The sequence below is a fragment of the Pongo pygmaeus genome, chromosome 8 (genome assembly GCF_028885625.2).
Source record: "Pongo pygmaeus isolate AG05252 chromosome 8, NHGRI_mPonPyg2-v2.0_pri, whole genome shotgun sequence".
Taxonomy (NCBI): Eukaryota; Metazoa; Chordata; class Mammalia; order Primates; family Hominidae; genus Pongo; species Pongo pygmaeus.
The window spans coordinates 71,448,217-71,471,730 of record NC_072381.2 but is presented as its reverse complement, the minus strand read 5'-3'; the positions used below and the strand labels follow the sequence as shown (position 1 = coordinate 71,471,730).

The window sequence follows — 23,514 nt, the reverse complement described above, 5'->3', positions numbered from 1 at the left end:
ACATTCTGAGGTTTTATGCTAAGCCACAGGACATGCTGCTGATTTGCAGAGCTGACCTCAGCTGTAAGCACTTTGCCTTCTGCAGCATAGAAATGTAGTGACCTGCAAGTGTCCCATGCCCAAGTTGGGTGCATTATTTTGTGGTGATGGTCACATGTTTCATAAAGACTTCCAGAGTCAAAAAATGACTTTTCTCAGTTCATCTTCCATATAACTCCTGGCCAGAGGGATTTTGTATCCAATGGTATTTTTGTCCTATGTGTGGATATTATTTTAGGAAAGTTCAGTGGTCACTTTCTCTGATTCCATCTTGTATTAAGCTACACTAAATATGAAAGTGTAGAAAGTTTTACTTCTTACCAACAGATGCTAATGTATGACATTGAGTGAAACACTTTAATTCCTCAAGGGCTCAGCTTTCTCACCTGTAAATTGAAAAAACCTTTCAAAGATTGTATGAATCTTCAGAGATGGTAAGTCTAAGAAGTTGTCCAACTAGTTTAGTATTGCGGCTTTTTGTTTGTTTTGGAACGATTCATTCTCATATATTATTTTTTAAAAAAATAGCCAGGTGGCTATGACATGCCTGTGTTGTTCAAGGTTTACTGAGAGTCAAGTCAGGCATTAAGAAATGTGAAGGCCAGGTGCAGTGGCTCACGCCTCTAATCCCAGCTCTTTGGGAGGCTGAGGTGGGCAGATGACTTGAGGCCAGGAGATTGAGACCAGCCTGGCCAACGTGGTGAAACCCCGTCTCTACTAAAAATGCAAAAATTAGGTGAGCGTAGTGGTGGGCGCCTGTAATCCGAGCTACTCGGGTAACTATGGCAGGAGAATTGCTTGAACCCAGGAGGCAAAGGCTGCAGTGAGCTGAGATCATGCCACGGCACTCCAGCCTGGGCAACAGAGTGAGACTCTGTCTCAAAAAAAAAAAAAAAAAAAAAATGGATTGAGGGTTTGTTAGGTGTCAGCCACTAACTATGTCAGGTGCTAGGAATGTTGTCATGAACAGACTGGTCCCTACCTTCATGAATTTATAGTCCAGTGAGGGAAATAAGATGAATAAAAAGACCCCTACGTCTTTTTGTTTGAACTCTGGTAAAGAAATGTGTTTATCAGAGGGGCTAGGCCAAACTTTAGGAAAACATTTTACTTCATTTAAAAAAAATTAGGATTTTTGTTTTATTTTAAATAAGGCAACAAACTTCCATCAAGTAGAAACTTCTGCTTTTCTCTGTCTTTCAAACCTGTCAAAATCAGCAGTTTACTTTGGAAAGTCTGAATGTCTCTTTTTAGTGTATTGCACAGTTTACTAGAATTGTAATCACAATTTCACATTCTTTAATAGGTATTGAAAATTTAAATTAAAATTATGATATTTTTGAATGGCATAAAATGCCCTATCTTATCTGAAAATTGAAAAATTAATACAGAAATGTAAATGGATTGTGAATAGGTGGGATCTGGCCGAATGTGCATTTGCCTAGGCAGTGCTGAGTTTCTGCTCATTATTTAGTAGCTTTCATTCTTCTCCTGAGCCAAAATTAGGCTTAGCCAATAAAGCCAAATTTTCCTTCTGGAAGACATGGCAGTGTCTGCCTTGCAGCATGCATCCAAGACCTTATCTGTTTCTATATCAAACATTGTCAGGATCAGGGCATGAAGAGCCGGGGCATTCCTGACTCCCCCAACAGATGGCATCTCTTCTTTATTATAGGTGACTTCTGGGGGAACAGAAAGCATACTGATGGCCTGCAAAGCATATCGGGATCTGGCCTTTGAGAAGGGGATCAAAACTCCAGAAATGTATGTATGTGTGGCTGTTTTGTCCCCTTTTGGATTTGTCTGTCTGGAGTACTGCTTTATGAAACTAAACCAGATAATCCATTTTCCTGCTGCTTCTCTTCCTCTGGTAATTCTGGTCCCCTTTCCGCCTGTCCTAGCCCGTCTGCCCTTATCCTTTTACATTCAGTAAAATTCTAAATGGATCAGCCAGTTATTTTTAAAGATCATTCCCATCCCGCCCCACCCCCAGATCATACATAGTATATACTACAAGCAAAAATAAGATCCTTTTTCCAAAAGTGAGAGTTTGAGGACTACATCTTTGAATCCTGTGATATTTGCAAATTATTTGGAGCCTAAAGAAGGCTCTCTAGGTACTTTAGTTCTGCTTACCTTAGAAAGTTACTTAATATTATAGGCTGCCTCAGGGTACTCTCTGGGAAAACTTTAGTGTGAGGGCTGTTTTCTGGGAGGAAGAATAAAAATATCTTTTTGAGATTTATCCACATTGCCTTCCTTGGACATAAATTTGATGTTTAGTTACATTATTTTTTCCTAGACTGTCCCCTTGTACAGTATGTTTATCCTACATCTTAATATTTTTACTGCAAGTATCACTTGACAAAGGGGATTTATTGCATATGGTCTCATGCTGTGGTTCATCTGTGGTTCATATGTAGCATAAGAGAATAAACCAGGCTGCCATTCTTTCTTCATATGTCGATCTTTGGTGCTTGGTACTTCCTCAGTAGTAGAGATTTTTCTCCTCAAAGGAAACAGATTCATTGTATGAATGGAGTAGTTGAGGAAAGTCTAAAGCAAATACCCGTGACCTCATTTTCTCTTTCAACACTATTTGAAATACTATTTCCAAATGTTTAGGAGAAATGGGGATTTTAGTTTCTTCAGGTTTGTGGTCTTTCAGAGTTGGAAGGGGCCACTGAGCTGATGCTTGGCCGCTGTGTGAACATTTCTGCTTGAAGATGTGTTGTGCCGGGAAGCCTTCTTCTCATTCTCACTGAGGTGCCTGTCTTTGGTAGGCAACCGTTAGCCAGCTCTGCCTTGTGTTGCTCTCATCCAAAGTCTCTGTCCCCCAGCTTTCCGCCTGCCAGCCTTGCTTTATGCTTTGGATCCCTCACTGTGGGATCACTTCTGAGTCTTCTTCCTGTTGCCAGAATGATTTCCTAAATAGGAGGGAAGTTTCTGCAGAAAATCAGTTGGCCTCTTTTTGGGTATGCTTAAAAAGAACAGTAAAGCAGTCTAAACACTTAAATTTTTAATTTGGGGAAAAATAATCAGAATTTACTCTCGGTAATTTAAATTAGCTGCTAATGGTGTTTTCTATTATTTTGGCCTGAATTTCATTATTCTCCTCTTCCCTGTCATTTAGTGTGGCTCCCCAAAGTGCCCATGCTGCATTTAACAAAGCAGCCAGTTACTTTGGGATGAAGATTGTGCGGGTCCCATTGACGAAGATGATGGAGGTGGATGTGCGGGTGAGTCCCTCTGGAGGGCCCACTGTCTGTGCTGGGCTCTGACAGCAGAAGGGTCCTCTTGTTGACTAGCCGTTTCCAGTCAGATGGGTCTGACTGCCTTTGATTGTGGCAGCCAGAATATGAAAAACTGCATTGATAGTGGTGATTGACTGCAGCTTCAGTCTTTTCATAGGTTCATGAATTCTAAAAGGTAGGTGATCTAGTCACTAACTTGGGACTTGAGAGACACTGGTTTTGCGGTCAGCGCCATCACTTTTCCTTTCTTTTCTCTATTTTTAAAATGAACATGGACTCACTTCTCCTAAGACTCTTACCATGGCCCGGGCATGGTGGCTCACATCTGTAGTCCCAGCACTTTGGGAAGCCGAGGAGGGAGGATTGCTTGAACCCTTGAGCCCAGGAGTTTGCGACCAGTCTGAGCAACATAGTGAGACCCCATCGCTACACAAAATTTTAAAAAGTAGCTAGACATGGTGGCATGCACCTGTAGTCCTAGCTACTCAGGAGGCTGGGGTGGGAGGATCACTTGAGCCCCAGGAGGTTGAGGCTGCAGTGAGCTGTGTTCACACCACTGTACTCCAGCTTGGGTGACAGAGCAAGACCCTGTCTCAAAAAAAAAAAAAAAGACTCTCACTGTGGTTTAGATTGGCTTGAATTAATACCATTGTCATTATAATAGTGATTATTTTTATGCCTCACGTTTGTGTAGAGGAGTTTTCTAGTTTCAGGGTTCTGTCAGAATCCCATTTGAGCTTTATGACATTCCAGAGAGGTTGATAAAGCTGTTATATTATTGTAGCTCACAGATAAGGAACAGACTGAAGTAGCGTACTCAGGGTTTCACTGCGGGTAGGTTGTGGGGCTGGGGCTCACATTTGGCTCTTTGGCCTCTTAGCTCAATATTGTTTTTGCCCCCACAGTGATTCTATTCTTATTTTATGCTCTCAGACTATTCTCCAAATGGACTTACCTGGAGTCACCTGTGTCCTGTCACCATGGTGGGATGCAGTCTTCTCCCAGTTGGAGTGGTGAAGGAGGGGGTACTAGTGGAACTGGAACTCTAAGCTAGCAGCCCAGATTGCTCTTGGCAGCAGAAGAGAAGAGTAATTGTGACATAGATTCTCATTTTCCTTTAAACTTTAAATCCCTAGGCAATGAGAAGAGCCATCTCCAGGAACACTGCCATGCTCGTCTGTTCTACCCCACAGTTTCCTCATGGTGTAATAGATCCTGTCCCTGAAGTGGCCAAGGTATATGAGAGAAATGGGCTGCTAAGGCAGGCAAATGGATATTTTAAAACAAAGCCTAATGGGGCAGTACTTGGCAAATAGAAGCGATTTTTATTTTTGTTTTTGACCACAGTAGTGATGAGTAGCTCTCATCAGCCCTAGGGGAAGCCCTGCAGCTCTGTTCCAAGCCTCTAAAAGTTGCTAGTCTCTGCTGTGGGGGAGGATAGTACAAGGCTGAGGCCTTTTAAACTGGAGATTCTGAAATAGGATTGCCTTTTAGATTGAGATCTGGAAATAATCTGCATGTAGGAATGTGCCCACCAAAAGGGTGATATTCCACATGCTGCCCCTCAGCACCTCCCTCTCCCTCACGCCTCATCCTGCAGTGACTGAGGCAGGACCTTTCCCTTGTGCGAGAGGCAGCCTAAATCAGAGCTCTACTCATTTCCTGCTTCATGTTGCAGAGAGTTTGAGGTCATGCATATTTAAATATAAAATTGATACCATATTTCAGATGAATTATTTTGAAGGGAAAATACATTTGAAAGATAAATTTTGTTGGGAATGTTAAAAATAGCCATTTTTTAAAAACATGGGAGGCATAATACAAAATAGCCTTGTGTTTATAGCCCATCTTTCCACCCATGTCTTGCAGTTTTTATTATAGGGCTATAAAGGAAATTATCTTATGTTCTTTGTTTTTTGGAACAAGCTGGCTGTCAAATACAAAATACCCCTTCATGTTGATGCTTGTCTGGGAGGCTTCCTCATCGTCTTTATGGAGAAAGCAGGATACCCACTGGAGCACCCATTTGATTTCCGGGTGAAAGGTGTAACCAGCATTTCAGCTGACACCCATAAGGTGAGCTAAGGAGGAGATCAAGTGTTACCAGTTGATTATTTTGACTATTATTGATAAAATAAATTGGTAGCTTCCCCGCAAAGTGTAAAATTAACTATAGAATTCTCATCAGATGCTTGTTTTAAACTCTCTCTTTGCCGTCACCAGATCAGCTGGTTCAGGTGATGGGGTATAGTGGTAGAGGTGACAAGCAGTAGTGAAAATGAACCTATTACCTTTATCTCAAATTGGCTAAGAGAATTTCTGTGTCCACTGACTGTGTGTAACTAGAACATGCTAGTGTAGTGGCCCTTGTTAAAAAAGCTCCCTGAAGCCTTGAGCTGATTTGAGGTGGAGGGTAGAGGAGTGTGAGGGTTGGTAGTGGAGTTCCCATGCTGGTAGATAACATTAGAGCTGCTGTGCAACTGGGCTCCTGAGCCTACATGACAGGAGAATGTTGACGGAAGAGTCTTTTGGGAAAGGGGAAGAACCTGTGTGCTCAGGAACATTCAGCATTTGAGATGGCCATGCCTGCCACCCTTGGTGGACTGAGACAAAGTCTAGATCAGTTGATAATGCTATCGAATATACATCCAGATGTGGAAGAAGTATTAGCAGCCTCAGGAATGTGTACCTTGTTTTGATTGCATTTTCAGAGCTTGTTTTAAACTCAAGTATATTAAAGACTTGTTTTTCAAAATCGGTGTGATCTGCAGCCGATTTTCAGTCAGCATCTGTTTTTTCCTTACCACCCAGATAGCTCCTGTGTCCTTTTCCCATAACCATCCATTTCTGGATGGTTCAGGTAATGAAATTAGTTCCACGTTAGTTTTAGTAAGAGTTAATTAGGGGGTCAGATGTTCTATAAGGAAACCAGTTACATAGTTAATTTTAAAGCTGGATTAAGTAGCTTTTAGATTCTGAGCATCATTCTGTTCTCATATGCATAATATTCTTAGTAATACTAAGCAAAAAAAGATGGGAAGGGGGTCAGATGGTGATTTTAACTTGAAGTGACAAATTCCATCCTTTCCTGGCTTCCATTGCAAACTTACCCTTGTTTCCATCCTGACATATGGCCTCCAGAGAAATATTTTAAATAAGGTAAACCACATGCTGGGCAAGAGAGGGAGTAAACTGATTAACTGGGTGCTGTTCTTCCCTGGGTCTCAGATTCCTCATTCCTAACAGAGAGAATTTAAACTCCATCCCTTAAGTTCCTACTACCCTTTAGCATTTTAAGTTTGAATCCTTAATGTGAGTGGGAAACATAACAGAGAAACTGAGAAATAAATAGGATTTCCTTTGCATGATGAGAGTTCTGAGACAAGGTCTGCCAGACAGAACTATACTCTCACTTTTCTTGTCTGCTGCTTCTTCCACAGTATGGCTACGCCCCGAAAGGCTCATCATTGGTGTTGTATAGTGACAAGAAGTACAGGAACTATCAGTTCTTCGTTGATACAGATTGGCAGGGTGGCATCTATGCTTCCCCAACCATCGCAGGCTCACGGCCTGGTGGCATTAGCGCAGCCTGTTGGGCTGCCTTGATGCACTTTGGTGAGAACGGCTATGTTGAAGCTACCAAACAGATCATCAAAACTGCTCGCTTCCTCAAGTCAGAGTATGTGTGGAAGACTGGGGTTCTGCCTTGTCTGTTGCTTTTTTGTCCTAGTAGGCTCAAGGCACCTGCCTGGCTAAGTATCCGTAGTGCTAGCCCACCTGTTGTCTCCTGCGATATAGAGGGCTTAGGGCAGCAGCTTAGGGCTTAGGCCAGACCAGCTGGCCTGGGAGAAGAAGCTCCCTTTCTCTGCCCTGACTTTTGGAGGGTCTTCAGAGATGGGGGCCTCATTTGTAGTTTGTCTCATCTCTGTGGATGTCTTAATAACTGACAGCTCTTACCCTAAGGCTAATGTATAATTTAATGGTTAGGACAGTGATTCCCAAACTTGAGCATGCATTCTAATCACCTGAAGGACTTGTTAAAACACAGGTAGTTGGGCCCACCCCTAGAGTTTCTGATTCAGTGGAACTGGGATGGGCTCTAAAAATTTCCATTTCTGGAGATACTGATGCTACTGCTCCAGGAATCATACTTGAAGAATTATTGGAATAAGAAAATAATTGGAAATGGGCCAGAAGGAATGAGGAAAGGAGGGCAATGAAATCTTGGGTTAAGCCAAGGCCAGAACAGGCTGCATGCTTTGTCTAATGTATCTGTTAACATCTTATCTGCGCATCTCTCTATGTGTCACTGGATTGGGGAGGCTCTTTGAGTATATTGAGGGGGAAGGAAAGCTGCCTGCAGGCATTTCTCATTTGAGAAAGATCCTTGGCCAGGCACGGTGGCTCCGGCCTTTAATCCCAGCACTTTGGGAGGCCAAGGCAAGAGGATCGCTTAAGCTCAGGAATTAAAGACCTACCGGAGCAACATAGTGAGACATTATCTCTACAACAAATTTAAAAATTAGCCATGAGGCCGGGCGCGGTGACTCATGCCTGTAATCCCAGCACTTTGGGAGGCTGAGGCAGGTGGATCATCTGAGGTCCAGAGTTCGAGACCAGCCTGACCAACAGGGAGAACCCCGTCTCTGCTAAAAATACAAAATTAGCCAGGCGTGGTGGCGCATGCCTGTAATCCCAGCTACTCAGGAGGCTGAGTCAGGAGAATTGCTTGAACCCGGGAGGCAGAGGTTGCAGTGAGTTGAGATGGCACCATTGCACTCGAGCCTGGGCAACAAGAACGAAACTCCATCTCAAAAATAAAAAATAAATAAAAATAAAAATTAGCCACATGTGGTGGTGTGCACCTTTGGTCCCAGCTACTCAGGAGGCTTAAGGCAAGAGGACTGCTTGAACAGCCCAGGAATTTGAGGTTACACTGAGCTATGATCACACCACTGCACTCTAGCCTGGGTGACAGAGCAAGACCCTGTCTCAAATAAGCAAACAAACAAATAAATAAAAATTAGATATATATAAAAGGTCCTCCTATAGCTCTGATAGGGCCATTTATTAAGACCTGCTATACCATTTCTTGCTTTAGACTTTTTAGAACTGTGGATATGGGCAGATTAGTTTTCCAGAAATTTTTTTAGTACATCTTTCATGCCTCAGAAGCATCTAGGGGAATATAATTGGGAGTTGGGTAGACAGGTTCGAAGTCAGTGATTGAGTTATTAGATCTAGATGGGGTTTGGCCCTTGGAATTCCATTTTTATTGTTCCATCTATGATTCTGATCTCAGTAAGAACCACTGATCCAGTGTAGCCTTCTTTTTGAAGGTGAGAAGACTAAAGCCCAAAGGGTTAGATTGCATTCATTATAAGGAAGACTTTGAATGATTAAAGAGATAGTGACCAGGGGACTGTATGTGACTGAATTTACTTTTTTCTTCCTTTATTTATTTTTTTGTTTTAAGACTGGAAAATATCAAAGGCATCTTTGTTTTTGGGAATCCCCAATTGTCAGTCATTGCTCTCGGATCCCGTGATTTTGACATCTACCGACTATCAAACCTGATGACTGCTAAGGGGTGGAACTTGAACCAGTTGCAGTTCCCACCCAGGTAAGCTTGAAGAAGCCTCTTTCCCTTATTTTGCTCCATGACTTTGGAAGAACTTGGGTGGTACAGTAACCTGAAGTATAGAGTTTGACTGCTAGAGACTAGCATGTTAGTAGCAACTGTAGTATCTAAAGGATTTCTCTTTTGCCACCTGGAATTATTAGATACAAAGAACAAGACCATTAGCTTAAACTCTGGCAGAATTAGGTGACAGCCTCCTAGACCAGTGGTTGGTCATGAGGTTTTTCTCTCAGTCTCTAGCCTTTCTACTCTCCAATCCATCTTGTACACAGCCATCAAATTGCTCTTATAAAATACTCGTTACCTGGCTAATATTTAGTTCAAGACCTTCCTGGGGGTCTCTAATCATTCAGGCCTGCTACTGCCTTCTTTAGTAGACTTTTCTAACCTAATCTTCCATGATGCCTTTGAGTAAATGCACCACTCCAACTGAGTACAGGTCTGTTCATGTCCTCTGTGTACAGCTTAGCCTTCCACACGTTGGTGCATTGCCAGTCCCATCTGGACTGTCTTTTTCCCTCTTCACAATTCCACTAAACCCCACTAAATTCCTCTAGGGCGAGGTAGAATTTCTTCTGTGCCCTGAAGTCCTTTAAGACCCCAGCCATGTGGCACTGTCCCCACAAGAGAACATGGGGGCTGATTATCTAAGATAAAAGTGTCTCATTGATGGTGACGTGGTTGAAGGAATGGTGGTGGAATTTGTGAGGGGGTGGGTGGGACAAAGCAGCCAACCCTCTTCATCCTCTTAGCATGGTTCTCAGTCATGCCGAGAAGCTCTGAGGCCAGCCCATGCCTGACACCCCAAGCATGAGAGAGCTGAGATTCCCAGGACTAGGAACAACTTGGATGACTACACTTGTCAGAAATATTTTGAAAGGGCAACCAGGAAATTCCCGTATTTGGGACTGCATCATTTTAGAACATTTTTTCTTTCTTCAAGGTTCATCTCTCTCTGTCTCTTCTTTCCTAGTATTCATTTCTGCATCACATTACTACACGCCCGGAAACGAGTAGCTATACAATTCCTAAAGGACATTCGAGAATCTGTCACCCAAATCATGAAGAATCCTAAAGCGAAGACCACAGGAATGGTAGGGACACTTGGAGTTTTTTTTCTTCTCTTGGAAATTTAGGTGTTGGTGGAGAGTTTGAAAGAATCAGATGACCTGGAATCTGTTCCTGCCTCTGCCCGTTTGCCACAGACATCTTTTATTTGTTGACTGAAGCTGATGATCTCTGCATCACCCATCCCTTAGGGTTGCTGAAGTCTCAAATGAGATACACTATAAAGTACCTTGCAAGTTAGAGACTTCTGTATAAAAGCAGCTGGTGGTAGTGTCCATTTGAAAAGAAAATTTTGTCACAGGAAAGATAGTAAACATGTTTTTTCTGGAATTTTCTTAGGCTAGTCCCTTTATGCAGAAAGGCAGACTGGAAAGTCCCTGTGAAAAATTGACTATGCCAGCTGTTTTTCTGATAGAATGATGGGATGCCTAAGGTGGAAATGGGGTAGGGCAGTGCACATGCGAAGCTAGGACTCGGGGAGAAGGGGCTCATTGCTGCAGTTTTATTCTTGCTTTTGGACCTGGCCTCACTAATAATGTCTCTTTGTTTGGATTTGTAGGGTGCCATCTACGGCATGGCCCAGACAACTGTTGACAGGAATATGGTTGCAGAATTGTCCTCGGTCTTCTTGGACAGCTTGTACAGCACCGACACTGTCACCCAGGGCAGCCAGATGAATGGTTCTCCAAAACCCCACTGAACTTGGACCCTTTCTAGTCTCAAGGGGATTCCAGCCTTCAGAAGGTTCTTGGGGTATGGAACAGGCCGTGCACAACTTTGACATCTGGTCTTGCTCCATAGAGCACAACTCAGGATAGACCATGAGACAGCTTGAGCCTCAGGATTCTTGTTCTTCCTCTTGTCTTCCTTTTGTGGTTTTTAATTTGAAGACCCCAGAGAATTCCATTACATAATGATTTTGCCCTTGTTATAAATGTTACCCTAGGAATTGTTTTAACCATTTCCTTTTCTAAACTCTTTAGCTTTCAACTTTACTTAAACATTGTGTGGTAGCTCTGACCTGTCCTGATTCTTTAGAGAAGCTGGGGTACAGTTTATGAGACAGCTAGAGCTTCTTTGTTATCTCAGGCAGGAGGCGTTTACATAACAGATGTTTCCTCAGCTGGGTGTGAGGTATACTCTAAGCAGGAGGCTTTTTCAGCCTTCTCTGTCTCTTTTTTTTTTTTTGAGATGGAATTTTGCTCTTTTGCCCAGTCTGGAGTGCAGTGGCATGATCTCAGCTCACTGCAACTTCCACCCACTGGGTTCAAGCGATTCTTCTGCCTCAGCCTCCTAAGTAGCTGGGATTACCGGCACCCACCACCACGCCCGGCTAATTTTTCAATTTTCTTTTTCAGTAGAGACAGGTTCGCCGTGTTGGCCAGGCTGGTCTTGAACTCCTGACCTCAGGTGATCCCCCCCCTGCCTCAGCCTCCCAAAGTGCTGGGATTACAGGCGTGAGCCACCATGCCTGGCCCTGTCTCTCTTAAGAGTAGGTTCATTGTCTCTCTTAGAATCACTTCTATTGCAACTCATTTTCTTTTTCCAGGACACAGATCAACCAAGCTGCTGTTCCCTATTCTGCAGGACAGGACTATTCTAGCATACCTGCTTCATCCACCCAGGCAGGGTTTGGGGTGGTCTGTTCTGTGCCTGCAGTCCCCATTTGACACTTGGTTGCCACCATCTTTGGAGATTATTGTTTGGAGTGATGCTTCCATTGGCTTGTTCTTGTTACCATGGACTAGGAAGAAAACATGGTTTCCAAATAATCTAGGAGCTTTTGGCCATGGTGCTGCCTTCCTGAAGTGGCAGTGGTCAGAGCACACCTGAACCCTATCCTGGGCTGGTGATGAGCAGAAATCAGCTTTTTTTTCTATGCTTTTCTGAATATCAGAGTAGGATGAACACCCAGATTCAAATATGTCACCAAAGTTGGTGGTGGTCCTTCCCTGCACCCTTGCGTTAAGCCATTATGTAATGAAAATGTGTTTGCTTGAAGGAACAGCTCAAAGCACCTTCACAAGTTGCCTTGACTTACCCTAGGTAGGTGTGAAAGAGCACCCGTAGCAAGGAAAATTTTCTCTATTAGTGTGTTCTTCTGCCTCTTCCCCCTTGATTCAGCTTTCAGAGGTACTATGGCAGTTTTGCCTCAGGTGTTGGACATTTCTCAGCCCTGGCTAAAAGGGAGCAGCACAGGGAGAGAAACAGGATAGGAAAGTAGAATGGCGAGCAGCCTATGGCCCAGGGCCTGTAATCCCTTCCCAAGACTAGCTGCTCAGGGTGGTGCAGGGACAGGACCAGACCCTGCGCCCATTTCCTGCCCTCTTTCCCTGTAGGGAACTCTCCTCTAGGCTGAGCCACTGTCCTGCTCTAATGACACTATAGCTTGTGCCTTTCTCCTCAGCAGTGAGCAGTGAGCTACTCCTGGCCCAGGCCCTAGGGGAAATGGATCAGTCTTTGAGGTTTCTATTTGGGGAGGGGAGTACTTAAGATGAGTCAAGAGACACTTTCCTGTGTTCCATTCCCCATCTCAGGGACTCCTGAATATTCAGCCTCTCCAGGCTGGTATCTTCTAGTTTCCCCCACTGGGAATGCTGGCTGGGAGAGCCATGACTACCAGACTTTTCCTCAGGCTCCTTGGCATGTTAGTCTGAAGTGTTCTTGAGCACTGTACTACTGACCCAACAACTGTGACTAGCTGGCCATGCCATTCAGGGCTGGTGTGGCATTTATGTGTGTGTGTGTGTGTTTCCTGTTTGCCCAGCAGTGCATTGTGGATTCCAAGAGTGGGTAGTCTGTGTGTGTGTGTGTGTGTGTCAGAGGGAGACCTGGCAGGCACCTCTTTGAGAGTAGCTGTGGTCAGAGCTGTGTGGTCAGTGCATTATGTTGAATGAGGTCCAGGAACCCAGAGCCACCCAGCAGACACCACTGTGGCTTGCCAGCTGCCAAGATGGAGAAGCATGTGCCCCTATAGAGTGTCTCCCCAGGACCAGACCCTGAGCCACTCGCTTCCTCTGTGCTGTGACAACATTGGTGCCAGGGGAGATGGTGTTTTTCAAAGGGACCTACTGTAGCCACTTTAATTTACAATTAAGAGCCTTAGTTTGACTTAACACTTTTGTAGGCTTTTCATTTTGTATTTTTGTGTATGTGTGCATATAGCAGCTACTCTGTAGCGGAGGTGGGTAGAGAGTCTTAATAGTATCATGTCTCATGCAGATGTCACATCGGCCTCTGCAAAAACTGTACTGTCTTGTTTCTGCATTAGACTTAAGTAGTCATGTGAATATACTGCTATGTCACTTTTAATATTACGAGTTTTATACTTGGAAAATGGTACTTGCTTCTTTTAAATCTCTGTCTTCTCTAACCTCCCCCTTCCCATTTCAATGCTCCCTTCCTAATTTCAGCAATAATCTCAAAAAGCAATTAAATAGTTAAATGACCCTAATGGTAATTACTGTGGATGGTTGCATTCATTTGATTACTTGGGCACACACGAGATCACAAATGTGGCAGTGGCCATGCTTGAATGGGCTCCTGGTGAGAGATTGCCGCCTGGTGGTGAAACAGTCGTGTGTGCCCACTGATACCACGACCAATGAAAGAGACACAGTTAAGCAGCAATCCATCTCATTTCCAGGCACTTTAATAGGTCGCTGATTGTCCCTGCACCAGCAGTGGTAGTCGTACCTATTTCAGAGAGGTCTGAAATTCAGGTTCTTAGTTTGCCAGGGACAGGCCCTATCTTATATTTGTTTCCATCTTCATCATCCACTTCTGCTTACAGTTTGCTGCTTACAATAACTTAATGATGGATTGAGCTATCTGGGTGGTCTCTAGCCATCTGGGCAGTGTGGTTCTGTCTAACCAAAGGGCATTGGCCTCAAGCCCTGCATTTGGTTTAGGGGCTAACAGAGCTCCTCAGATAATCTTCACACACATGTAACTGCTGGAAATCTTATTCTATTATGAATAACAAATGAGAAGTTTTTCCAAAGGGTTAGTCAGGATCTGAAGGCTGTCATTCAGATAACCCAGCTTTTCCTTTTGGCTTTTAGCCCATTCAGACTTTGCCAGAATCAAGCCAAGGATTGCTTTTTTGCTACAGTTTTCTGCCACAGTTTTCTGCCAAATGGCCTAGTTCCTGAGTACCTGGAAACCAGAGAGAAAGAGGATCCAGGATGTACTTGGATGAGGAGGCCTGGCTTATCTAGGAAGTTGTGTCTGGGGTGCTTATTGCTGCTCCGTACAGCTGTACGTCAGCCCCTTGGCCTTCTCTGTAGGTTCTTGGCAGCAATGAGCAGCTTTCACTCAGTGACACAAGTAATTACTGAGTCCTAATTTGATAGCCACCAACTGTACCTGGGTAGGCAAAGTCAGATTTTTGAGAACCTTTTCTTGATTTGAAGTTTTAATTACCTTATTTTCTTTTATGCTTTCCTCTGTCTTGTAATCTCTTCTCTTCTTAATATCCTTCCCTATAATTTCAATTATTTGGATTAATTTTAGAATAAACCTATTTATTTCTTAAAAAAAAAAAAAGAAAGAAAGTGTAACCTGTGTCTTTGTCTCACATAAATGTGCTTCATACAACTGTAGTGCTGCCAAAGTTGGCTTTATTTTTTGGAGACGAGGTTTCACTGTCACCTAGGCTAGAGGGCAATGGCATGATCATCACTAACGGTAGCCTTGACTTCCTAGGCTCAAGTGATCCTCCCATCTCAGCCTCCCGAGTAGCTGGGACCACAGGTGCGTGCCACCATGCCCGACTAATTTTTCTGTATATTCTGTAGAGACAGAGTTTCTCTACATTGCCCGGCCTAGTCTCTAACTCCTGGGCTCAAATGATCCTCCCGCCTTGGCCTCCCAAAGTGTTGGAAATACAGGCATGAGCTGTCCCTGCACTGGGCGAACATTTTTCAACCCTTGACCCTTGAAAATAAGCAGAGGCAGGAATGTAACATAACAGCATAGTCCATACCTCCGCATCTGGCGTCTTCTGTCCTCCAATCCTCCAGTCATCAGATCAAAGCACACTTGGAAAAATTTAAGTCAGAAGTGGAGCAGATGGGAGACCACTGTCTGAATCTTGTTTGCCATCAATATAGGTATTGATAATCCTTTACTAGCATATATGCCAGGAACGGGGTCCCGCTAATCCCTCTTATGAACAATACGCTTATTTTTCAACCTCCAGCCTCTACCCCTTTCCTGGCCTTTGCTGGGGGACCAACTCATCCAGGCTGAGTTGTGACATGGCTAGATGCCTGCTCCAAGTGACCCTGGCATTTACAAGTCAGCTTAGTACTTGGGTTAGGAGACACAGGTGAGAACTATTAGGAAGAAGGCTTCCCAGTCTCTACATAGTGCCATGTGAGGTAAAATTTGTGTGGCATTCTCGTGGGGGTAGAGATGAGGCTGCTCTCAGTGCCCCCTTCTTCATGACACAGCGTGGGAATATTCTGTCCTAGAGAGTTCCTGGCTGGGGAACTGACTGCAAACCATCTCTTAACTGCTTCAGTGATAAATAGCCTGCCAGGTCCTAAGCTGCTTGTGTCTTCTCTCTTGTGGAGTAAAACCAGGCAAGCCCTAAGAACTTTGCTAAGATTTTAAGAAACTGAAGACACCATCAGGATTTGGGATCTCCCATATCTGATATGATAGGCCTGTGTATTAGGATTCTCCAGAGAAACAGAATCAATACACACAAAGAGATTTCTTATAAGGAACTGGCTCATGTGATTATGGAGGCTGACAAGTCCCAAGATCTGTAGTTGGCAAGCTGGAGAACCAGGAAAGCAGATGGTATTGTTGCAGACCGGAGGCTTGCAGCCTTGAGACCTAAGGAGAGTGGATGTTTCAGTTTAAGTCCGAAAGCAGGAAAAGACCAATGTCCCACCTCAAGGCAGTCAGGCAGGAGGACTTCCCTTTTATTTGGAAGAGGGTCAGCCCTTTTTAGCCCTTTTGTTCTATACAGGCCTTCAGTTGGTTGAATGAGGCCACCCATGTTAGGGAAGACAGTTGGCTTTACTCAGTCTACTGATTCAAATGTTATCCTCATTCAGAAACACCCTCACAGACACACCCAGAATGCTTGACCAAATGCCTGGGCACCCCATGGCCCAATCAAGTTGGCACATAACATTAGCCATCACAGCCAGGAAGAAAATACAGGTTGAGTATCCCTTACCTGAAAGGTGTGAGACCAGAAGTATTTAAGATTTTGGATTTTGGAATATTTGCATTATACTGACAAGTTGAGCATCTCTAATCTGAAAATCAGAAATCTAAAATGATCCAATGAGTATTTCCTTTGGGCATCATGTTGGCATTCAAAAAGTTTCAGATTTTGGATTTCCAATTTTCAAATTAGGGATGTTCAACCTGTAATATGGCCCCAGACTGCCTTTCTAGACATAGGTTCCACAATGCATATAATACCTGTGCCCTTCACACCCTTATCTGTGTTCATGGTGTTCTCTCAGCCATCTCTGCCTCCCAAGAATCCTACCAGGTCTTCAAGGCATAACTCAAAGCCTCCAGATTTGCCCTTTTCACCATTAATCACTTGCGTTCCCTTTAGCTCATTTCTTATCCTGCCACCTAGCATTAATTCACTCTAGTAATAGTTAATTAGTACTAGTTAATTGGTAATTGGTAATAGTTAATTGTGTTCCTGTTTGATGGTAATCAAATGATATCCCCTAGATGATAATGAATCTGAAGGCAAGGTGGTCTGGTCCCTCTCTTTTTCCAGTACCTTGAACAGTGCCTAGCACAGAGGAAGTGCTTTCATTTAAATGCCTATTGACTCCAATTTGGATTGACCTATGGAAAAGAAGTTTCTAGAGCCTGAGACCAAGTGACATAATAGTTTTATTTGAGACATAACAGCACATGTGTTTCTGTTACATAGTGTGGGGTTTAGGGTCCTGGTTTCTAAGACAAGACTTTATTTCACCCTGTATCACAGCTTCCTGGGAAATGAATTAGGGAGCAAGACATGGCCTGGCAAGAAAATCATTATTGTTGCTGGGAAGTTGCAAAGAAAGGGGAGAGCTTATTCAAATTAGCGTAACAGAGCCCCCAGGATGAAGAAAGTGGTCCAGGGAAAAGGTCTAAATTCCTGGTGTTGGGGACGCTGGCACATCCCACAGCAAGGACTCACCCCTCAACGGCGGCAGCTGGGTCTTGGGAGGGGAGTGGCGGGAGGGCAAGGGCTCCTCAGCTCCCTCCCTGGATTCCCAGTTCAGTCACCCCTTCCCCCTGAAGAATTCAAAGAGGAAGGGCAGGGTCTATGTCATGGACACTGCTACTTGTTCGATGAAGCTGGCCAGGTTTATGTCCCGTTCTGAAAGGCCGGCACACTCATGGGTGCTCAGCGTGATGTGGACCTGAAATGAAACCAGAAATTCTGCTTCCACTGACTTCACTTAAGAACAGGAGGGAGTCACTAGCTGCTCATTTCTAGTCACTCCTGCCCTGCTAGGAGCTCCAGAATAGCAGCTGGCCACTACAGTCTCGCCTGGGGACTCCTTCCTGACATGTCTGTAACAACATCTACATCTCCCCTTTGCTGTCTTTCAAAAATAATCGTGACTTCAGCTATAGAATAAAAACTTAATATCCGAATGTCAAGAGCAACCTAAAAGCTAAAGACAAAACCAAAAACCAATGCCAACTCCTAAACACTATCCATTCACAGACGGCCTCTTCCACCCTGTTTTTATAAACAGAGACCAGCAGAGCTTTTGGCACATGGTAGGCATTTAATGACTGTTTCTGTTCATTAAGCAAATAATTTGATAGGTTGGCTATGTGTGTGTATTTTTTTTTTTTTTTTGAGACGGAGTCTTGCTCTGTCTCCCAGGCTGGAGTGCGGTGGCTCAATCTCTGCTCACTGCAAGCTCTGCCTCCCGGGTTCCCACCATTCTCCTGCCTCAGCCTCCCCAGTAGCTGGGACTACAGGCGTCAGCCACCACGCCCGCCTAATTTTTTTGTGTTTTTCAGTAGAGATGGGGTTTCACCGTGTTAGCCAGGAGGGTCTCGATCTCCTGACCTCGTGATCCGCCCACCTTGGCTTCCCAAATATATGTGTATTCTTAGTTCAAGTTTATTACTTTTTCATTCTTCCATACCTCCAGCAAGATTAAAGCCGTTTAGAGCTATGAACACTGAATTAAGTATGCCTGATTCCCACAGCCTTTCCTTTCTTGGGTTTTGCCTTCTTAATGTCTACTTAAATGTCTACTTTAACCACAACTACCTCATGCATCTTTTAATTTGCATTTCTTTATAGTAAGACTGATTTTTTTTCCAGGGGTATTTATGTTGATTCTAGGCATGTGCAATCTCAGTGAGATTGGAAATGAGATGAGTGGATGACCTATGGGTCAGGAAGGCGCATTGTTAAGTCCAAAAGCCTTCAGAATGTGTCGGAGTTCGCAGTATTTGGATGGGGGCAGAGCACAACAGAGGCACACAGCATCACTCACCTTGTTGTACACGTTAAACCATTCAGGATGGTGGTCCAGTTTCTCAGCCTGCAGGGCCACTCTTGTCATGAACCCAAAGGCCTATTTAAGTGGAGTGAGAGCCAGATTAGTGTTCTAAGAGAAACGACTTCTGGACATCACCAATTCAAGGCCTAGATGCAGGAGGATGAATTAACTTCCCCCCAGGAGACTCCTCTATCTTTAATCATTTCCCCCTTGACATCCTGTCACTGGTTCTCAGGCTTGAGTTAGAGATTGTCCTTGCAGTAGAAGAAAGTCTTGCTATTTAGGACGCCAACAAGGTGGAAACACCACAACAGGCTTTTGGTCTGGCCAGTCTTGGCTGTCTGTTCAAATGTCTTCAGATGTGCATGTTTTCTACTTGAACTATCTCCTCAGAAGACTGTTGCTAAAAGTTCCAGGAAGGGAGAGCCCAAGACACATCCTCCTATGGCTCTCCAATCCCCAAGGATGATACTTTCTGAGTTAGACAGGAAAATTAATTTCCCCACCGGCACAGTGCCCAAATAACTGGACGAGTGTGGTGTCTGAGAGTCTTGGCTAACAAGACGTGAAGGGAGAGAACATGCTTTGTAAGGTGACCCCATCAGCCCATCAGAAAACTCTGTCCCACCCTGGTGCCATACCCTGTTGAAGTCTTTGAAATGAAACTGCTTGAAGATGGCATCACGGCCTTCCAGCTCATTCCACCCCACGGCCCTCAGGTTTGGCAGCAGCTGGTCCCTCTCCTCAGCGCTCAGCCTGTGTGCTTTGCCAGCCTAGAAGAGGGAAAAAAACAGAAGCCCAAGGGCATTTCTCTTTATAGGTCAAAACAGAGGGGCTCCAACCTTTAGGGGAACTTAGCCTCCACTGGCTGCTTTGGACGTGGGTGACCAAAGGGCAGCAAGTCTTTGAGCAATAGGCTGGGAGGCCTCAAGGATGGCACCCTGCCCAGGAGGTGGGGTCCAGGCTCGTCCGCCGATAGGCTCTCAGGTCTTGGGTTTTACACTCCACACACAGAAAGGAAATCCCAAAAGCAATGTAATTCATATGATGGAGACAGAGAAGCACTCTTCCCCCACCCTACCCTCAAAGCCTTACAGACCTTCCCTCCATGAGATCTATTACATCAGTGAGGGCGTAAAAGCAAAATAAATCCCAGATGCAAATATATTACTCCACAACCTCTCAGGAAGAGTACCCATGACTGTCCCCCCTTCCTTTTCCTATTATGTACTTCATCATATGCACCCCATGTCCCTACCGTAACTTTCACGTGTATTGAAGAGGAAACAGGCCTAGAGAGGGGAAACAACTTGTCTGCTGTTCTTTCCCGCCCACCCCTAGCCAGTGACAGCGCAGCGTTGTCTGTGTGTCAGTATCCCTGGGGCTGGACAAAGGAGCTACATTTAAAATAAGTGTCCAGCCCATTCTTAGCCACACTGCAGCTGACGGCCATTTTCACTACCTCTAGTAGGTCCTCAGTCATGCTCCCAGGCAGCCTCTGGTCCTGAGCCGCCAGGGCTAGGTTTCTCTGGTTTTCTGTCTGCTTTTCTGGCTGGTTGGGAAGCTCAGGCCAAAGTGGAAGGAACTTGGCCAAAGGCAGCTGGCAAACCTAGTGCCCCATCCTATTTACCTAATGTGCAAAGTGCCCTCAAGGCAGCCCAAATTGGCACAATTCAGGCCATGAGTGGAACCTCAGAGAATGCAAGGAAACAAGGGTCAGTTTCATCCTAGGAGGATCCAGGTCTAGGAGCTTAACAGATCCCAGAACCTAGGCTTCTAGAGTAGCACCACCCCAGGGCAGAAATAGAGTGCTGAATTGAAAAGATACCCTTAGGGGTGGGGAGGGAATGTGAGGGAGGTTAATTTAGCGTTTATGAGGCAGCCTGCAGACTGGACACCATGTGTTGATTGGCAGGAGGTTTGAGCCCCGCTTTCACCATTTACCAGCCAGGTGGCTGTACCTCTCTTGGCAGAACCTCCACCTCCACAGATCATCATGAGGTGCCAATGGGGCACTTTAGGAAACTCCACCGCTATAAAGCAAATGTCATCTGCATTACAAAAAAAATACTTCTTAAGGCAAGCAGGCTTGTGATGGGCCTGGTAGCATTTGGGGTAGCTGAAGCATCGCAGTGCTTTCCTAAGTCGGTCTTTTTTCCCTGCTGTTTCTCTCCTGAAAACGTGAGCTTTCTCTGGACTGATGTAGCTTGGCCCGTCTCTTCCCCTCGGCTCTGGATGGTTATAGGGATTGAATGGCAGCAGCGATTTGCATCATCTGCCCAGTAGGGAGGTCTCCACTCCAGACCTGGCCTTCTCCCGGTGGCTGACTGCCTGGTCCGTGTATCCAGACAACCAGAAGTCAGCCAAAGCATCAGAGCCCACTGTTTACTTCCTTGGCTCTTAAAGGGGTGGGTGGGTCCAGGTGAGCTCTTAGGCTTCCCTTTCTCGGTAGAGCCTTCTGGAACCCCCCAAGTCGCACAGCCTGGGGCTGAACTGACAAACCTTCCAGGTGCCGGCTTTGGAGACAGAGAGGGGGACGGTGCCCCGTTTGCCTCCTCTGGAGAGGTGTGGGGAGTGGTTACCGATTTCCCAAGCCTGCATCTCTGGGACCTCAGCGCCCCTCACAAACAGCCCCACTCATCCTCCCTTCCCCAAGTCCCTTTCCTATCAAAAGGCCCTCCCAGTCTTGCCTGCTCCGAAGGCCTGTGGACCAGAAATGGTCTGAGGAAGCTCCCGAGCTTACAGCAGAGCAAGGGCCCCGCCCCCACCCCGGGGGTGGGTGGGGGAAGCTCACCCGGGAGGAGGTCTGCTCCAGCGCCACCAAGCCCCCGTGGCCTGGCACGGGCCTCAAGCCGGCGCGGGGGCTGGCTCTGGGGCTCGGGACAGCACACCGGCGCAGAGCGTGAGTCCCAGGCAGACCCCGTACCCAGAGTGCCAGCGGGAAGGGGCAGCGGACAGGCACGCACAGGAGCGCGCAAACTCAGCCTCTCTCTCGCTCCCATCCCAGTATAAAGCAGAGTCAGGCCACTAAGGGGACGAGATCTGTGGACTCCTCCACGACTGTCCTCCCCGGCCCAGGAAGGTCGTAGGCCCCGCCCCCGGCAGGGTCCCGGAACAAGCACTGGCCGGGGTCAGGGCAGGCCTGGCCTCCCAACTGAGTGGGATTCGGACCCGCCACTGCCGCTCTCAGGGCCTCAGCTTCCCCTCCCCGCCGCCGGCGACAGACAGCCGGGCAGAGACCCCACTCTCGGACCCCGGCGGCTCCGCAGGGGCCTCGTAAAGACCCTCCCCCGCCCCTTCCCGCTCCCACCTCGCTCGCGGCTGCCCCGGCCCCGCTGCCCCGATCGCGGCCGCGCACCCCTGGACTCACCATGGCGCGGGCGGCAGCAGGTGGCCAGCGGAGAGGGCAGGCGGCGGCCGGGCGCGCAGGCGGCCGTCCCTGGGCGGGGCCGCGCTCGGGCCGCCCTCGGGCCGCCCTCCGGTAATGATTAACGTCCCCAGCCAGGGACGCGCTCGGCCTGCTTGCTTCCAGCACTTTCCTCGCTGCTCAGAGCCACCCTACGTGCTTGTTTTAGGGAGCTAGGCTGAAGCATGAGGGCTCCAAATGCCCGCTTCTGGGTTGGAATCCCACCCCGCCGCTTACAGCTGGGTGGCCCTGGGCGCCAGAATACCTATTTTTTTCTTTATAAAAATCTCTTATTTGGATATAATTGACATGCAATAAATTGCACATATTCAACGTGTACAATTTGATAAATTTTAATATGTTTCCCTCATGAGACCATCACCGAGATCAAGATTATGAACATATCATCACCCCTGCAAGTTTTCCCGTGCCCTTTGGTAACCCCTTCCTCCCGAAACCCCCTGCCCAGGCAAGCACTGATGTACTTTAGGTCACTATAAATTAGTTTGCATTTTCTAGAATTTTATGTAAATGGACCATACAGTATATACTCAGGATAACTGTTTTGGGGTTCAGCCATGTTGTTGCCTATATCAAAGATTTCTTCCTTTTATGGCTAAGTAAAATTTATTTTATAGTATTGCATTGTACAGATAGACTACAATTTGTTTAGCGATTCACTATTGGACATTTGTGTTGTTTGCCTTTTGGCTATTACAAATAAAGCTGCTGTGACTATGGTGCACACATCTTCGAAAGTACATATGTTTTAATTTTCCTTGAGTAAACACTTAGGAATGGAATGCCTGGGTCATATGGTAGGTGGACTTTTATAACTTATTAGGAAACTGCCATACTGTTTTGCAAAATGGTTCTATCATTTTACATTCCTAGCAGCAGTGTATGAAGGTTGCAGTTCTGTGTCCTCACCAACACTTGATATAGTCAGCCTTTTAAATTTTAGCCGTTCTAATTGGTGTGTAGTAGTATCTCATTGTGGTTTTGAGTTTCCTTGATTAGTAATTGTATTAAATATCTTTTCATGTACTTATTTGCTAAGGATAAGTTTTTTTTTAGTGAATAGCATGTTTGAATTTCCTCCCCATTAAAAAAGAAATTGGGTTGTTTTCTTATCGAGTTTTGAGGGTGTTTTATTCTGGATATAAGGACATGATCAGGCAGTGATTTGCAAATATTTTCCTTGCATTATCTTACGGTGCCTTTCAAAGAGCAAACGTTCTTAATTTTGATGAAATCCAGTATATCAAATGTTTCCTTTATGGATTTCTATTTTGATGTTGTACGCGTAGAAATCTTGCCTAACCCAAGATCAAAAAAGTTTTCTCCTATGTTTTATAGCTTTTGGTTTTACATTTAGTCTGTGATCCACTTTGAGTAAATATTTTTATATGCTTCAAGTTGTAGATCCAGATGCACTTTTGCACATGGCGATTCAGTTATTTCTTTCTCCACTGAATTGTCTTCACACCTTTGTAAAACATCAATTGACTGTATACATGTGTGTTTATTTCTGAGCCCTTTCTTCTGTTCCATTGATCTGTTTGTCCGTCATGACAGAACACTACCTTGTCTTGATTA

At 45.4% G+C, this 23,514-nt stretch overlaps 2 protein-coding genes across 7 annotated transcripts in view; one reads left to right on the top strand and one right to left on the bottom strand.

Moving 5' to 3' along the window:
* Positions 1–13,462, top strand: part of SGPL1 (sphingosine-1-phosphate lyase 1) — a 62,197-nt gene extending 48,735 nt beyond the window's left edge. For all 5 annotated transcript variants that reach the window (XM_054435821.2, XM_054435823.2, XM_063669913.1 and 2 more), the window contains 8 exons: positions 1,715–1,803; positions 3,173–3,278; positions 4,430–4,528; positions 5,220–5,369; positions 6,734–6,972; positions 8,770–8,916; positions 9,908–10,028; positions 10,562–13,462. In XM_054435821.2, the coding sequence (XP_054291796.1) occupies positions 1,715–1,803; positions 3,173–3,278; positions 4,430–4,528; positions 5,220–5,369; positions 6,734–6,972; positions 8,770–8,916; positions 9,908–10,028; positions 10,562–10,702 (1,092 nt within the window). In that variant the 3' untranslated portion in view covers positions 10,703–13,462. The remainder of the gene's footprint in view (positions 1–1,714; positions 1,804–3,172; positions 3,279–4,429; positions 4,529–5,219; positions 5,370–6,733; positions 6,973–8,769; positions 8,917–9,907; positions 10,029–10,561) is intronic.
* A 3,404-nt stretch (positions 13,463–16,866) lies between these two features.
* Positions 16,867–22,020, bottom strand: PCBD1 (pterin-4 alpha-carbinolamine dehydratase 1). Of its 2 annotated transcripts, XM_054436564.2 has the most exons (4): positions 21,880–22,019; positions 19,151–19,282; positions 18,504–18,584; positions 16,867–17,402 (listed from the first exon to the last, which is right to left on the bottom strand). In XM_054436564.2, exons 1-4 carry the CDS (start codon positions 21,880–21,882, stop codon positions 17,304–17,306), a joined length of 315 nt encoding a protein of 104 aa, XP_054292539.1. In that variant the 5' UTR covers positions 21,883–22,019; the 3' UTR covers positions 16,867–17,303. The 2 variants fall into 2 exon arrangements, with proteins under 2 accessions (XP_054292539.1, XP_063525984.1); XM_063669914.1 differs by having other exon boundaries at positions 16,867–18,584; positions 21,880–22,020.
* Positions 22,021–23,514: the final 1,494 nt, after the last annotated feature.